Below are 15,729 nucleotides of genomic sequence, written 5' to 3' on the forward strand. Positions count from 1 at the left end.
AGCCAATAACAAAGGGGAGTGGGGAAGAATTGGAAATGGTAGCCTACAGAGGCATTAAATTCATGGTTTCTGGTAGCTGTATTTTTGAACAGAAAACAAGTTAGGACCATCACACTGCCTCTGGAGGCCACTGGTCCTAGTGGGGATTGAACTGCTGAGCACATGGAAATTAAAACAGACAAGCAGCTCTACACCATAGCGTGCTTATACATTTGGAAGTTCAATCCATGACTTTGGTTATAATTTATGCACACCAACCAGAATCTACTAGCTGAACTAAAGTGGTGTAAGCCGTTCATGCAGCAGTTGGGAGTGACTCCAGGATGTGCTTTCTTTCCACTCAGAAAAGGTGTCCTCGTCTATTTTTTTGGAATCTACCATCCTTCCAAAACCAGAGCTCACCCATTTAATCAGAGTCCCTCTATGTAGCATTAACATGGGATCAGAGAGACTGCTATAGGAAGAAAGTCTTCTGTCAGCCAAGGTGCACCATGTTTTATAAGACCCAAATTGGTGTAGAGTACCAGACCTAGTTGATTGGGAGGTGGTTTGGATAAATAAGTTTGTCTTACCCTAATTTTATTTAAAAGGATATAATGGGGTACTCCTGTCCTTGGTGAAAATATGCTAAAATGCCAATGAAGCAAAATAATATAGTCTCAAGTTCAAATTTAATATGACATTCATTTTTACAGGCTACCTTGGGCCCAAGTTTATCCCTGAATTTACAAAAACAAATGAAAACCCTCAAATTAAATGTCATAATGTTGGTCTTTTTCTGACTGATAAGACAATATTTACTTTTTAAATCACAATCTATTGGCAAAAAAGCAAAGTTTCATTTAAAATTGAGAAATAAATTCTGTCTATTTAAAAAGAGATATAGTCACGTTAATTTTGCAAAACTAATCCTTTTACAGTACCTAAATAAAATAAAATAAAATCTCAGTCTGAAAACTTAGGGACATTTTTCTTAAAACTTCATTTCTTTAGATATATTATTTTAATACTAAAAATATTTCTGAAGACTAAAAGAAAATGCGCATCATATGTGTCATACAAACACTTTAGGCTATGACTGTAACAACGCTTGTAAGGGAAAAAAAGAAAAATTCACAAAATATGATCAACATTTATTTTCATTTTAGAATAATTTGCAGCTTACTCTCGATATACTAAGTAATTTCATTCTTATTTATATATACATTGAGGTAAAAATACTACTCTGCACTGAAATAATAATATCCAGTTGTTCTGTAAAGAGGAAAGCAAAGGGCAAATTAAGGCTATCAAAACGACTTAGGGAAATAAATAAATAATGCAAGAATGAAATATACAGTGATACAGTTTGGAATTTTTGATATTCAAATGAAAATCCCTATAGAATCAGGCTTTGTGACTGATTTTTAAACAGAATTTACCCCATGCCTTTGATTAAAATAGTCTATATAACAATATTTTGTTGCGTGAAACATTTTTATACTGCCTAAATATGCTTGTCCGGAGTAAGTTAAAGTCTAATCACATCCAGCGTGCTAACTTGGTCATTTTAACCTTTAAAATAACAGAGCTGGAATTCTGAATGTGATCACGTTTTAAATTTAAAGCAAAAGGGTTTTACATTTTTGTTAGCAGGAATGAATACCTGGGTTCACACTCACAGACACACTTTTAATGTACATGAAGTCACTATAAAATACTTTACACAATGTCCACTCAAAGAGTTATTTTAAAATCTGGATTCTTAGCTGAATTTGATGAAGTTACTTTTAATATAATCCTGTTGTTTGCAACCACATACAGCTATAATCACTTAAGCTTGCTTCACTGTCATAGATTTCAATGAACAAAGATAGATATGTTGGTCCAACAAAATATATCTAAAACCCACTATTGCCAATGTCTTTATTGGGAACAATGAAAGTGCCACAAATGCATAAAAGATTTTGATTTTGAATAACCAGAAATCTTTATCAGGCTAGAGATGAGGAAAAAAATCTGCTTGAAGTTTATAAAGACCCTGGTAATAACTTTTAGCCACGACTCATATGTGTTTTCTATAAATCACTGACTTGTTCAGGACTAAGGCTGTGAAATATTGTCTCGGTTCGTACCTACATGACAGATTCTCCACACGATATGGAAGAATTTTTCTGTGTGCATGTCAAACATAAAATGCTCCATTATCAATGGTGTAAATCAAAACATTTGTGTTAAATCCAATGAAAATTTAAGATGACTGGTGCTGTTGGACCACAGGTTCCAGTTAGGAATGCCAGTGAAAACTGACACTCGATATCTCAGTGGAACAATATCACTGTAAGAAAGTACTGAATTACCTTTAAGGGTACTTGTCAAATGTTTAGGTGGTGAGCAATACACCTCTATATGAAACACATTCATCTCTGCAGAGAGAGAAAAGGGGGGTGGGAGAAAAAATATGGAATAGGCAGCATTTTTAATTAACATCAGAAAACATCTTCAGCTCACAGTTATGCCAGTTTTATTCCTTTGCATATGAAGGATGTTAATATATCCTGTTCCAACTTTTTAAAAAGAGCAAGATATATTTTCCCCTTCAACTGCAAGTACTACAGGTTTTCCCTAGAGTCACAACAGCCAATTAATAACACAACAGAATAAATATTCTATTTAACTATCATAAAATTGTCTTCAAGATTAACATTTTAAAAAAAAAATCCTGTAATCTGTACTAACTGTAGGAACAATACTAGAAAGGACCATGTAAACCCCACTTTTTTAAAGAAGAAAAGGTATCATACACTCTTTCCCTTATCTCTGATAGCAAAGCAACATTTGTACATGTTGAATAAAACTCTCAAGAGCCTATTTGCCTTTTCTTGCTTCCTCACCTCCAAAGGCATGTCTGTCTCTGTGTTTATGTGTATGTAGGCACTGAAAGTCATGCAATTTATGTTTTAGGATTGTATAATATGGATAGTACAAAAATCTATTCTGCTCGAACTCCTTTTTGTCTCTCTATTTTTGTATCATACAATTTCTAATTTTATTTGTGAGATCCTTTACAATTATTGGCTATATAGATAATTACAATTCAAAGTGGTATTCTCTAATGTAATCTGGCTTTATCATTAATTTTGTTTCTCGTATTCTGCTAAATTATTGAACCTATTTCAAAATGGACATAGACATCAACAGGAAAAAGAAAAAAAAATGTTGACCATATTGGGGAAAAACAAGATTGCTATAGTTAATAGATTTATGCTGCTTGTTCACCTGATGTTAGATGAAAATAAGGGAGACCCAAAGATATTATGTTTTATTTCTACATTATGCAAAGCACTAAATGCCTGGGAACCAAATGTCTTCTTCAGCATATATATATGATAGAAAAATATTATATAGATTTAGAAATAAATTCATTTTCTTCATCCCAGGATTAAGCCCCATTAGTCAACTTCTAGAAGATTTGCACTAATTCAAAATGAACCAAAAATATACTTATCCGTACAATGTGCATAGCTTTAAAACCTGAAACCAAACCAAAGATGTAGAAGGTTCTAGAATGTATAACACATTGTAAAACATGGGAATTAGCCATTTTTTCATCCAATTAAGCTTTCTGATTACTGACAACTACTCAAATAAAGACTGACAGGTTTTTCACACTCAGTTTGTCAGAATGACAAAATATTTTTCCAACATATTTTAAAATATAATTTTACTTATTAAAATTATATTATGACTGTAAAAGTCTCAATTATCTGCTTTTCTTTTTTTAAACTGAGCAACTCTAATACTGTATCATATATATTCATATTACAGATAATTGAATTATCTTTTCACTTTAGCTGGAATATCTCTCAAAGATGCATCACATCTTTTAAAAATGAAAACATTTTCTCTCAAATTAATTCTTTTAAACTCTTTTATGATAGCTTTGAATCCCATAAAGAAAGATGAATTATCACATACTGAGCCCAAGCTGTGAAACAGGAGGAGACAAATAGAGACCCCTACTGTGTTTAACAACGTAGAAGAAATTCCAGACGCAATAGAAAATTTTCTGTCCCTTTTCCAAAGGCCCCCATAAGCTGATAATATGAGTGTGAACAGTGGAGGGCACTCTTGCTATGCAAAACTTGCACTGACCTAGTGCATGTATTTTGCTCTATTTAGTGGCCTAAATTTCACAATTTAAGTTAACAGCTACCTGTGGAATAGTCACCAAATACTTTCTGTTTCAAACATATGCTGTACCTAAGGATATACTAGGACCTTTGTGTGAACATAAAAGGAAGATATCAACTATTTCACACTGTTTTGACTACCTGGAAAACCCTATCTTTGTCATACATTAAAGTATAACAATGCAGTTTTAGTTAACAGGTGGTAGACAATGACTTGGATCTTGGTTGTAAGTCCCAACCTAGAGTATATATCTATTCCATCAGTTACTGAATAGGTACAACAACTAAAGGATTCAGTGGTTGGACTCTACTCACAACCAACCATAGCTGAATCAGCATGGCAGAATTAATGCAGTTTGATGCTGTTTTAACTGCCATGGCTCAGTGCTGTGGAATTGTGGGAGCTGTAGTTTTGTGAGATGTTTAACTTTCTCTGTCAGAGAATTCTGGCACTACAACAAACTACAAATCCCAGGATTCCATAGCACTGAACCACAGCAGTTGAAGCGCTGTCAAACTGCATTATCCCCCTGCATTATGGATGCAGACCATATGATTTAATTCACAGCTTCTGTGGCAAAGTTTATATCATGTTTTCACATTGAAACATGAACAACAATATAACAGAGTAAGAGAAAAGCTTACAGTGACTTCCCAATTTCATGCACATTGCCCAGCCATTTTAAACTAAGTACCTTACTAATATTGATGCTCTGAAAACAGAAAACATTGACTATAATCCTGTGGAGCTTTTTCTATATGTACATGTTTCAAGATCAGTTCTGAACTCCAGCCTTGACAGTCTAGTAATGTCTCACTGGTTTGCCTCAGCTCTGAAAATCCTTCTGAGCAGACAAACTAATACACCTAACACACAAAATGAATCAGTTGCCATCATGCTAGATACAGATACCTAAAGAGAAATACGGCCAGAACCTGTTATTCTGAGGTCTTTTTATTAAGAAAAAGAATGACAAAAGTCATTGCAATTAGCCAAAGAAAAGCTGCGTCAGCCGTGGCAAGGTTAATTAAGCAATTAAAGGCTGCATAAAAGAACCCACCCTCCACCTTCTTTGGGATTGTAAACACTCATGTTGAAGTAGATGAGCACTTGATATGCTGTGCAGAACGTACCAAAACTCACAAGAATCTCTAGTTAACACTCTAGATTTGGTGTTAACACTTAACAGAACAAGTGGTAAGCTGTGCTTGCCAAGGTCAACTGCACAGATGTACTAATTGTATTATGAGCTTGACATCTAGTGGCCACCCCTGGCAGGGCAAAGCAGGCAAAGGTTAAATCAGCAAACCTTGTCAAAGCACTTCTAACTACCCACCCTCAGGGAGAGTCCATCGGATGCTTGCTGGCACTCCATGCAGTCCCACCTTTTCACTGACAACAAACAGAAAACTTCTCTGTAGTGCATTCAGCACTTCAGCACAGGAAGCAGAAAGTAGTATGTGTGTGTCTGCACTGCATTAAGAAGGAAGGCATTACTTTGTCAAATATGCAGATATTGTTCTGCCTTTCAGCTGACTACAGACAGTCCCATTTTTAATGGAAAAAAACTGAACAGGCAAAACTTTTTTAAAAAAACACCAAGAACTGTCTTTGAGTTGCTACTCTTGCTACAAACAGAAATTAGACAAAAAGTCTGGTGCTCTTTGCTGATAAAAGTATTTGGCCAAAAAAAAAAAAAGGATCATTAATGTTTATATTTTCTACAGTTATCTGTATGCTATGATTACCAGTAATTTTGCAGCTGAGCTATGATTAAAAAAAACATACCAATAGATCTCAAGGAGATTGCTTTCAAAGAAATTCATGGGGGACAGCATAAACTTCCTTTTCACCAATGTTGAATTATTTTTCTAGGGCCAAATAAATATATAAATAAATAAACAAATAAATCACCTTTTGATTATAAACTTTGTCAACAACATAAATGTTGGATTAAGTATCTTCTAACATACTTCATTATGTTTCATATGAAACGTAAGCGTAACTACATATGAAACGTAACGAAGTATGTTAGAAGGTACATAATCCAATGTTACGAAACGTAAGCATAACTACAAATTTGAAAGAGCATAGTTTTGGATCTGCATTCTGACATTTTTTGCAGCACAACATACTGCTGTAGGCTATATTTCAGAGGAAGGAACTGGCCAAACCACCTCCTCTCCTAAGGAAATCCTACAAAATTCATGAGGTTGCCATAAGCTGACAGGTGACTTGAAGATACACAAATCTTCCTTCACTATTTGCAAAACTTACCATTTTGCAAACAAAACACATCATTTTAATATTTTCCTTCCCCTGCCAGTTCCTGGTTTATTTGAAGATACTTAATCCAATATCACAGCAGATCTGCTTTATTATCAGCAAAACTGAATGGATCTTGTTCTTACTAATGAATGTTCTCTAGATATGCTACTGTTGGTTTGGCATTCAGTCAACAAACCATGTAATGAAATGAAACCCTCTGTTTTCTCAATGCTTCAACAAATCTAGTACCCAATTCAATTCTGATTGTTCACAATTTCTGAATATTTGTATTTAAAAATGAAGAGAGACAGCTTTACAAATATTTATAATTAAAATCATTTTGCCAAGTAAATTGGTCAATATTTATTTTTTAGGAATATGAACCATCAGCTGATATTTATTGTATAAATTATATAAATTATGATTTCCAAGAACATCTCTTACTCCTAGAAGGCATATGTTTCACTGTCTCCTTGAAGAGACATCTCTGGCATTAACACACAAAGGAATCTGCATCTCTTTAACTTGCTTTATTATTCAAATGCTAACATATTAAGTGTTTTAATTAATTCTTACTCATAAACCATACTCTGAGGGAGTTCTAAAACAGTATGCAACATTTGATTGAAATTGTAATGCAACTGTGTAATATAGGTGTAAAAGTACTTTAACAAAAAAGATAATTCCCTTTCTTCAGACTAATTATTAACTAACTGAACCTTTTGGCAGATTATTTATAAGCTGAAAAAAGGACCCACTTCTTTATTTTAAACATTATTTTTGCCAAAAGTTATCCACCTTCATGTTTAATTGTGTGACTGCCGTCTCTTCTTCTCATGCTCTGAAGAGTATTACATGTCATAGAATAACAGCAAGTAGAACATGCAGTGTTTTACCTTTATAATTTTGATATGCATTAATAAGTATTGAAATGTTAAGCTCTCTTATGGCGAACAAATGTACACAGTAATTGGTTGTATTACAAAGAAATGGAAGTATTAAAAAAAGCTCCAAAATATCTACAACTGAGTGAGCCTCCAGATGTCCAAAATATATTATTTCAAATATACAAGTACAAATCCCAGTGAGTAAAATTTAAAGGGAAACATTTCAAGTATAAAAGCAAAATTTTTAGTATAAGGTGAATGTTTCATTCAACATTTCTCCAGCCACATGACATTATTATAAGAGATGCTTCTCTTTAAACTTAAGCCAGGCTACCAATAATGTTACTTTCAAGAGAGAAAAAAAATGCATTCTCAAAATATTGTCTAATAATTATTTTGAATCCCATTTCTGCTCATTTATTGTCCACTTTGTAAGCACCACCACCTCTGCCAAAAAAAAAAAAAAAAACACCCCAAAAACTTGTGAATGCATTTGGTCAGACATATGTACAGTGCTCCTATTTGCTTTAACAAACCAAGGTTCTTCCTACTACTAGTAATCTGTTGATTTAGAGGGAATCATTTCAATGACAATATAAAGTCTCCTGATATTTCACATTAAACTCATTCAGCACATGAGAACGGCAAATTTACCATATTGGGTTTTATAGCAACTCCTTTGGTTATTGTGCCACTCTTCATAATGACATTCCCTCCCCCAATATGGCACCCTCCAAAACATTTTGTGCATAAATACCTTTTGTTCACTACTTATCAGCATAAAAGCTATGCAGATTCTAATTAGCCACTGCATGTAAGCATTTGTTTCCCACATTACCAAAGGTATGGGCTATCTTTTCCACGACAAACATTTCAAAAATAGTAAAATGTTATTCTGCATGGCTGTCACATCCCACATACCTGGGGATATTTTTTTTATTTCATGATACTTCAACCATTCTTTACTGTGTTCCTGAAACTTCTATTGTAACGCTGCCACCTAAATTGACCGGCCGTCCTGTAACTTTAAATATGGCCTAATGTTTATCCTCCACTTTGTCAAACTGTCAGGTTTCTTTTTGCTACTGTGTCACAGAATATCTGTTATCAAAAGAAAAGAGAATATTCAGTCTCAACAGCTTTTCTTAATGAAACTACATTGGAAATGCAGCAGCATCAAATGAGATTCCTGTGCTTAAAATTAAAACAAAAACCAAGCTTTCTTAGCAATATTTTATTAGCAAGTTAAAATAATAAGACTAATAAGTTTAAAACTCTTTGAAGATTAAATATACATTCACAGAATAACATTTCATTTTTAAAAAGAAATGTTACAGATGTACTTTTGAGCCTTTTGATATGGCTGTGGGCTAATTTCTGGCCTGTTGCAAAAGAAGAACCAGGAACTGTAGCAATGCCTTAAATATAGCAGTGAACTGAAATGAAGGGAGACTTTGCAAGATATGTCTGAACTCTTTCGTATAGCTGCTTGAAGTAAAGATAAAAAGATATATACACCTAATTAGATATAAATAAAGAACACTGGACTCATATAGCTACCTATACTGTAATTTAAATATACCACTCTATTCATATAATTCCTGAAAATGAAAGTGCAACGTGTAGTTGAAGCACTACTTCCACTTGTTACCAAACGCCTGGAGAAAATGTTATACTCTATATGAATTTATATTTATTTATTTATTTAAAAGGAGCCTAGTGCATTTTTTAATCATAACTGTCTAAAGCAGACAAGTTATTTACACTGTTGGGATTTTGAGGCTGCTATGAAAAACCCCAACCATTCAAGGGACCACAATAACAAACGCTTACAAAAAACCCCTCCCTGGGATGCAATGTAGTCCTTTTGATGGGAAGGACTGTCTTTCTCATTCGGCAGAAATAAATCCATTCATTTGATCATGTAGTCATTGAGGGCAATACAAAACAAACCAAGTGTGAGAAATTCTATGTGATGAAGTAAACAAAACAAAAAACCCTAAAAAAAAGAATGAAAAGAAAGAAAGAAAGAAGGGGAAAAAAAGGAGAGAGAAACCATTTCCATGACAAAAAGATTCTTTGTCCTTAATCTACACACCATATGCAAGCGTTTCTCTTTAGCATATCTCCTGTTCTAATCTAGGGTGACATGGCTACATATAGAAGTGTCTCTAAACAACACACACACACACAAAAAGCCCTCCTAGTTGAACAATTTTCTTCGATTTATTAACTCACAATGAAGACAGTGAGGATCCCTCCTCCTCTTAACTTTTAAGAATGCTTTGTAAATTTTTACACCAAAGACCTTAAAATCTACCATGAATTTAAAAAACCACACAATGCTGTGGGAAGGAGGGGTTCAAATGGCAATCTGCTTCCATTAAAGTACTTTTAACCCCCCAAAGGGCTGTTAATATTAAAATGTTTCACATTATTTTATCACTCAGGGAACTTGTTTCATTGCTATGGTGAGTTTTTACCCTCGCTTTTTGCATTTCTCTTTTTGGAGTCCTTTCAAGGAAAGGGAAGGGATACGTGTCGAAACACCAACCATTTCCCCCAGTCTAACAGAGGCTTTAATCTTTACCAAAGCCAGCTCCAGTTACCCTAAATGTAAAAGCTGTAAAGTTTATTTTAAAACGGTTAACAATTCTTTTTGGGGTAGTCGCTTTCCCAAAATGGAACTCTTTTTTCCCCTGAAGCACTGTTGTTGTTTGCTTTTCTTGGGTAAAGTTAAAGAAAAGAAGGCTGGATAAAGCATGTGTTGATAAGAAGAAGGGGAAAAAACCCACTCCAAAACAATGGTGACCTGGTTGGGCTAGAAATGCAAGTGATAAGTAACTGCAAGAGAGAGAAAGGGAGAACTTTCTTGGAGAAGACTTTGTGCCTTCGCCACTGGGGGAAAAAGAAGTGCAACTTTTAAGGTTAAAAGGAAACCGCATGCAGTTAAATAGTGTTTGAAACAATCCTCAGAAACAATGTGACTAGTGGCTACTACCACCAAACCCTGTTGAAATCAAACTTGGCATGTTTTGGGGTATTTTGGTCCTGCTTTGGCACCCAGAGGCCCCAATAAATCCCTCTCAGGACCTTGCTAGCAACTGAGGGCCCCCCTGAGATCCTATCTAGAAACCCACACAAGAGGCAAGAGAGATTGGCCAGGGAAAGTAGGCTTGGGGCAACCTAAGGCTCAGGGACAAATGGGCCACCTCAGGCCTCCATAATAATTCCCAGTTCTTTCCCTGACATCTTTATGTGGGGGACACACCACACCTTTCTCTGACCCCATAGCCTCCCACCCAGAGGCCTCTTTCCCTGGAGGAAGGGCCCAGGTGTTGTGTAGTGTGTGTTGTGTGTCCTGGGAGTAGAGAAAGAAACCAACAAAACCTTTCCCAGACCTCTGGGCCTCCCTAATCTTTTTGCTTTGGGTGTCTGAGGGAAGAAAGTTGAGCCCTTGGCCTTTCAGAGCCATCTCCCACTCCCCCACTTCTCCATCCCTTCCCTCTGGGAAATGGCCATTTTTCCACCTCAGGGGTTACTCAACCTGAGCGGGAAATGCCTCCATAATAGGCGGGTCGCATCCGCACTGCCGAATTAGTCTCTTTTGGCACCACTTTAACTGCCACGCGGCTCCATGCTGTGGGATTCTGGGAACTGTAGTTTGCAGAACTACAATGCCCAAAATGCCATAGCATTGCGCCGTGGCAAAGTGGGGCCAAAAGGGACCTTAATTCGGCAGCGCGGGTGCGGCGGAGTTTTAAACATGGGACCAAAAAGCAGCAGCAGGACTTTTTATGTGACTTTATTTTATTCCCCCCCTTTTTCCCTCAGGGCCGAAGGAAGGAAGGAAGGAAGGAAGGAAGGAAGGAAGGAAGGAAGGAGGTGAAGAAAGGCCCTCCTGGGGCTTATTTATTGTTATTTGTGGTCAGGAGGGATGGGAGCCGCCGCTTCCCTGAGGGCCGCTTCCGGAGGAGTCAAGGGTTCAAACTCTGGGGAAACTGGGGAGCAAAGGAGGGCCTTCTTTCCCCTTCTTCATTCGTAACTTTGTTTTTGCTTTGGAGAAAGAAGGGGAAAGACCCCCGACCCTCCTCACCAAGGCTGCATCCCCACTGGAGAAATCACCCGCCTTCACTTGTTGTCTGGCTCAAGGCTAGGGCTCCGCTCTGGGCCCACGACAAACTCCAACTCCCAGAATTCCACAGCATTCAGACAAAAAAGAGTCAAAGCGGTGCCAAACCGGGTTATTTCTCCCAGTGTGGATGCAGCCTCAAAAGCCCAACCCTGTTCGGGCGAGCACCGGACACAGCGCAGAATTTTTATATATATATCAAAGTTCCCAGGATTCCATAGCATGGAGCCATGGCGGTTCAAGCGGCGTCAAACTGGATTCTTCCTGCAGTGTGAAGCCAATCGGCTCCTTCCCCCCCAAAAAGACCCCCCCACCGACTGCGCTGTTAACTTTAAACTTCCTTCTTTCCTTCTCCTGCGCCTAAACTCTGGACCCAGCAGCACCCAGCCACTAAAAAGAACGAAGCCCTCCCGCCAGGCTCCCTTACCTTGCTCCGAGTCCAGCTCCGCTTGCAGCTCCTCGTCCGACTTGAGATGCTGGGGCTTGGCTTGCTTGCGCCGAGACATGCTGCTAGCTGCGCCGTCGCTTTCCTCTGGCTTTCCGCAGAGACATCAGCGAGAGCAGGGAGCCGGGGGTTGCTCAGGGGGGCCTTCGGGAGGGAGGGAGGGAGGGAGGGAGGGGGTCCCAAAGAGGCTTCAGACTCCCACCAGCACTAGGCTGCCCCTGGTCCAGCAGGAGGACTTTGAAGGCCAGGAGCGGAGGGGACGCGGCGGGATTAGGAAGGCAGGAGGCAGGAGGCGGATGGGGGCCTGGAGGAGCCGGGATTGGCGGGGCTCCAGGGGGGCTCGGGAGGCATAGATGCAAATGAGGGGGAGCGCCAGGCAATTAGGTGCCCCTCGGACCACTGCAGCCACACAACACACACACACACACAACAACAACAACAACAACACCACCCAAGGACTGCTCTCTCTCTGTCTCTCTCTGTGTGTGTCTCTCTCTCTCTCTCTTGGCTCACTTTACGCAACAGAGGTGCCAGCGCTTCACTGCCGTCATCTCCGTGGCTGTCCTTTCCTCCTCTTTTCCTCTTCCTTTCCTCTCTTGCCTTTTCTTCTCCTCCTCCTTCTTCCTCCCGTCCTTTCCCCCCTTTTTTCTTTCCTCTTCCTCCAAATTTCGATGACTCAGCCCCTATTATTATTATTATTATTATTATTATTGTCCTTCAGCTTTCCTCTCCGAACAGAAGTTAGTCTGCGCGGCGCTTCCTTTCCTCCTCCATCGGGAGGAGTTGCGAAGAGCAACAACAACAACAACAACACCACACAAAAGCTAAAAAAGGAGGACAAGGGGGAGAGACAAAAACTTTGGCTGGCTTTCCGTCGCCTTGTTCTTTCCGCAGGCTCTTGCGCTTCTCCTTCCCAAGACTCTTGGCCTCCCTTCTTTGTTTTGCTGCCTCTTTCTCTCTCTCTCTTCCAGGAGGAGAGCTGTCGGTGCCTCCGCTTCTTCGGCTCACTTCCTGTCCTCCTGGAGTCGGAAGTTTTCTTCCTCCTCGCTCCTTTCTCTCATTCTCTCTCTCTCTCTTCTGAGGCAGGTTGCAGTGAGACTTTTCCCAGGGTGTGTGGGTTTGGGGAGGGGATGGAGAATGAGAAAGGCTCTCCTTTTCGGTGCCACTCCTCCTCCTCCTCCTCCTCCTCTTCCCCACTTGTCCGGACTCTCCCTTCTGCGCTCGGGTCCCGCTTTTGTTTGGAGAGGGAGAGGCAACCGCTGGGGGGGAGGAAGGAAGGAAGGAAGGAAGGAAGGAAGGAAGGAAGGAAGGAGGGATGGAAGGAAGCAGAGAGACAGAGAGAGAGAGAGAGAGTGAAAAACCTCCGACGACCCCCAGCCAGGCTTTGAGGGGGGTGTGGTGCTGGTGGTGGGCGAAGGGGATGGTGGGGGGCTGGCTGGCTGGCTGTTTGGGGGGGGCAAGAGGGAAGGAGGAGGAGAGGAGGGTATTCCCTCGCCGCCAACGCCTCTTCCTCCTCCTCCTCCTCCTCCTCCTCCACCACTTTCCCCGCCGCTCCCACAAAGTCTGGATTGGGTGGGAGAGCGGCTTGGCACCCGGGCGCTCGCCAATCGATGGTGCCTCCTCCTCCTCCTCCTCCTCTTGCCTTGCGCTGGGAAAAGGAGGAATCCGCGCAGCCAGGGAGGCGCTACTACTTTCGCCCAGAAGAAACTTTCAAGTTTGGGAGCAGCCTGCCTTCCTCCTCCTCCTCCTCCTCCTCCTCCTCCTCTTTCTCCGCCCTTTCCTTCCTCTTTTTCGTCTTCTTCCTCCTCTTCTTCTCTTTCTGCCCCTCCCTCCCCTTTTTCCTTCTCTTCCCTCTCTTCTTCTCCTCCCTCTTCTCCTTCTCCTCTTCTCCCTTCTCCTCCCTTTCTTCTTCTTCTTCTTCTTCTTCTTCTTCTTCTTTCTTCCCCTCTTCTTCTTCTTCCTCTTCCTCTTCTTCCTTTTCCTCTTCCTCTTCTTCCTTTTCCTCTTCCTCTTTTTCCTCCTCTTCCTCCCTCTCCTCCGGATAACCAGCTCCAGGCCGACCCCGAGCGTCTCTCAGCAAACACTCCTCCCCAACATGTTTTTCTCCCTCCCTTCCTTGACCCGCTTGCCTTCTCCCTCCCTCTCTTTCCCTTCCTCCCTTCCTTCCTTCCTTCCTTCCTTCCTTCCTTCCTTCCTTCCTTCCCATCCTGCCCAAGGTGACTGTGTAGAAAGAGTCCGCACCCCCTTCCCATCCCCACCGGTTCTCAACGTGGAAGTGTGCAACTCAGCCACAAGTGGCTTTTCCCGCTCTCCTCCTCCTTCCCTGGCGCTTGGAAGAAGGAGGACCCCTCTCCGCTTTCCCCTTCTGCTCGGTGGGCATCTCTAGCCTTCTCCCTCCCCTGTTTGGAGGTTTGGGGGCTCCTCTTTTTCCCCTCGTGGACCTGAGCCATGGGTGGCTCTGGGGTCCCTTTCCCCTCCGGGCTCCCTCCGGCCTTGGCCTTCCTTCCTTTCAGCCGGCCTTTGGCCCCCGAGGGGGGCGACTCCGCTCGCCTTCCCCAAAGGGCTCGGTCGGGGAGCCTGTCGGAGGTCAGCAGCCCTCCTGGCAAGAGGGCAAAGGGGGCAGGAGTGGGGAGAAGAGGGAGAGAAGAGGGGTTTCCTAAGCCCCTCTCCCCAAAGTCCGATCAAGAGAGCTTCTCCCTCCAGGAAAGCGTCAACTTGGCTTTTCTTTGGCACCCAGCCTCCTTGTTTCCCCACAGAGAGCATCTCCAGCAGGATGCTCCCGCTCCTTTCCTTCCCGTTTGTGGAGAAACAAAGTAAACACAGCCAGCCCCGTTAAAAGCAATCCGCTTTAATTTAAGAAAAAGAACTGCACCGTTTTCTCCCCCGGATCGGGCTTGAAACCCAGAAACAGAAGGGAGGTCTGAGCCCAAACACATCTGCTTGGAGCCTTTATTTTTAATTCACAGGAGGACGCCTGGCTTTTCCTTTTGCCTTTTGGCCCTTGCTGTTGGTGATTTGGGACTTTCTGTTGTTGGTGGCCCTTATTTTTCCCTTTCTCCAAATGGACTTTTCGAACTACTCTCTAGTGAGCTTCAAAAAGACCTGAAAGTTTTGAGGGCCAGCATCAGGTGGATCACTTGGGCTCCGAAAGAAGGCGAGAGAGGTGTTGTCTTTTTGGGTGGGTGAGGGAAAAAAGGGGGGGGGGGAGACACAACTCAGCGACTACGAGGGCTTTGGGGCGGATTCCCACCCCCGCCCCATTTCCCAAATAAGCCCTTTTCAATCTCTGTCTGTGGAAAGAAAAAGGAAAGGAAAGGAAAGAGGGGAAAAGGAACGCGTTTGGATGAAACGCGCGTTACTCCGGCGGCGCAATGCGGCGTTAAATACAATAATTTCTTGTCAACTCCTTCGAAGTTATTTAGTTATTTAGCCTGACTGGGATCTTAAGCACGTTTCACTTGGAAGTAAAAGGCCCATTCAACAAGACTCATCCACCGACTCAATAATTTTTATTATTAATAATAGTAATTATTAATATTTTGGCTTCACCGGTGTGTCTAGCGTTATTTTTTCTTTATTTTTTAAAAACTCCTTCCGAGGTTTCTCTCCCCAGTTATTTCAGCCCAGTTTCAATATTTCTATTTCCGTTTCGGTCCAGTTACCGCCACAAATTTTGCCGCCCCCAGATTTCAATGCATCATCGTCCTTAAAATAATAATAATAATAATAATAATAATAATTAGTGTGTCTCCTGGACGGGAGTTAAGAAGCTGCTCTTTTTTGGGGAGGGGGGGGAATGACCAACGTGTATAAAAAAGAAAGTG

General features: G+C 40.9%; 1 protein-coding gene across 1 annotated transcript in view; it reads right to left on the minus strand.

Moving 5' to 3' along the window:
* Nucleotides 1–12,048, minus strand: part of LOC149317127 (sal-like protein 3) — a 24,344-nt gene extending 12,296 nt beyond the window's left edge. Inside the window, exon 1 of the mRNA XM_089516907.1 lies at nucleotides 11,888–12,048. Coding sequence (XP_089373033.1) covers nucleotides 11,888–11,966 — 79 coding nt within the window. The 5' untranslated portion in view covers nucleotides 11,967–12,048. The remainder of the gene's footprint in view (nucleotides 1–11,887) is intronic.
* Nucleotides 12,049–15,729: the final 3,681 nt, after the last annotated feature.

The sequence above is a fragment of the Sceloporus occidentalis genome, unplaced genomic scaffold, assembly GCF_023333645.1.
Source record: "Sceloporus occidentalis isolate IW3139 unplaced genomic scaffold, rSceOcc1.0.p SCAF_3, whole genome shotgun sequence".
Classification (NCBI taxonomy): domain Eukaryota; kingdom Metazoa; phylum Chordata; class Lepidosauria; order Squamata; family Phrynosomatidae; genus Sceloporus; species Sceloporus occidentalis.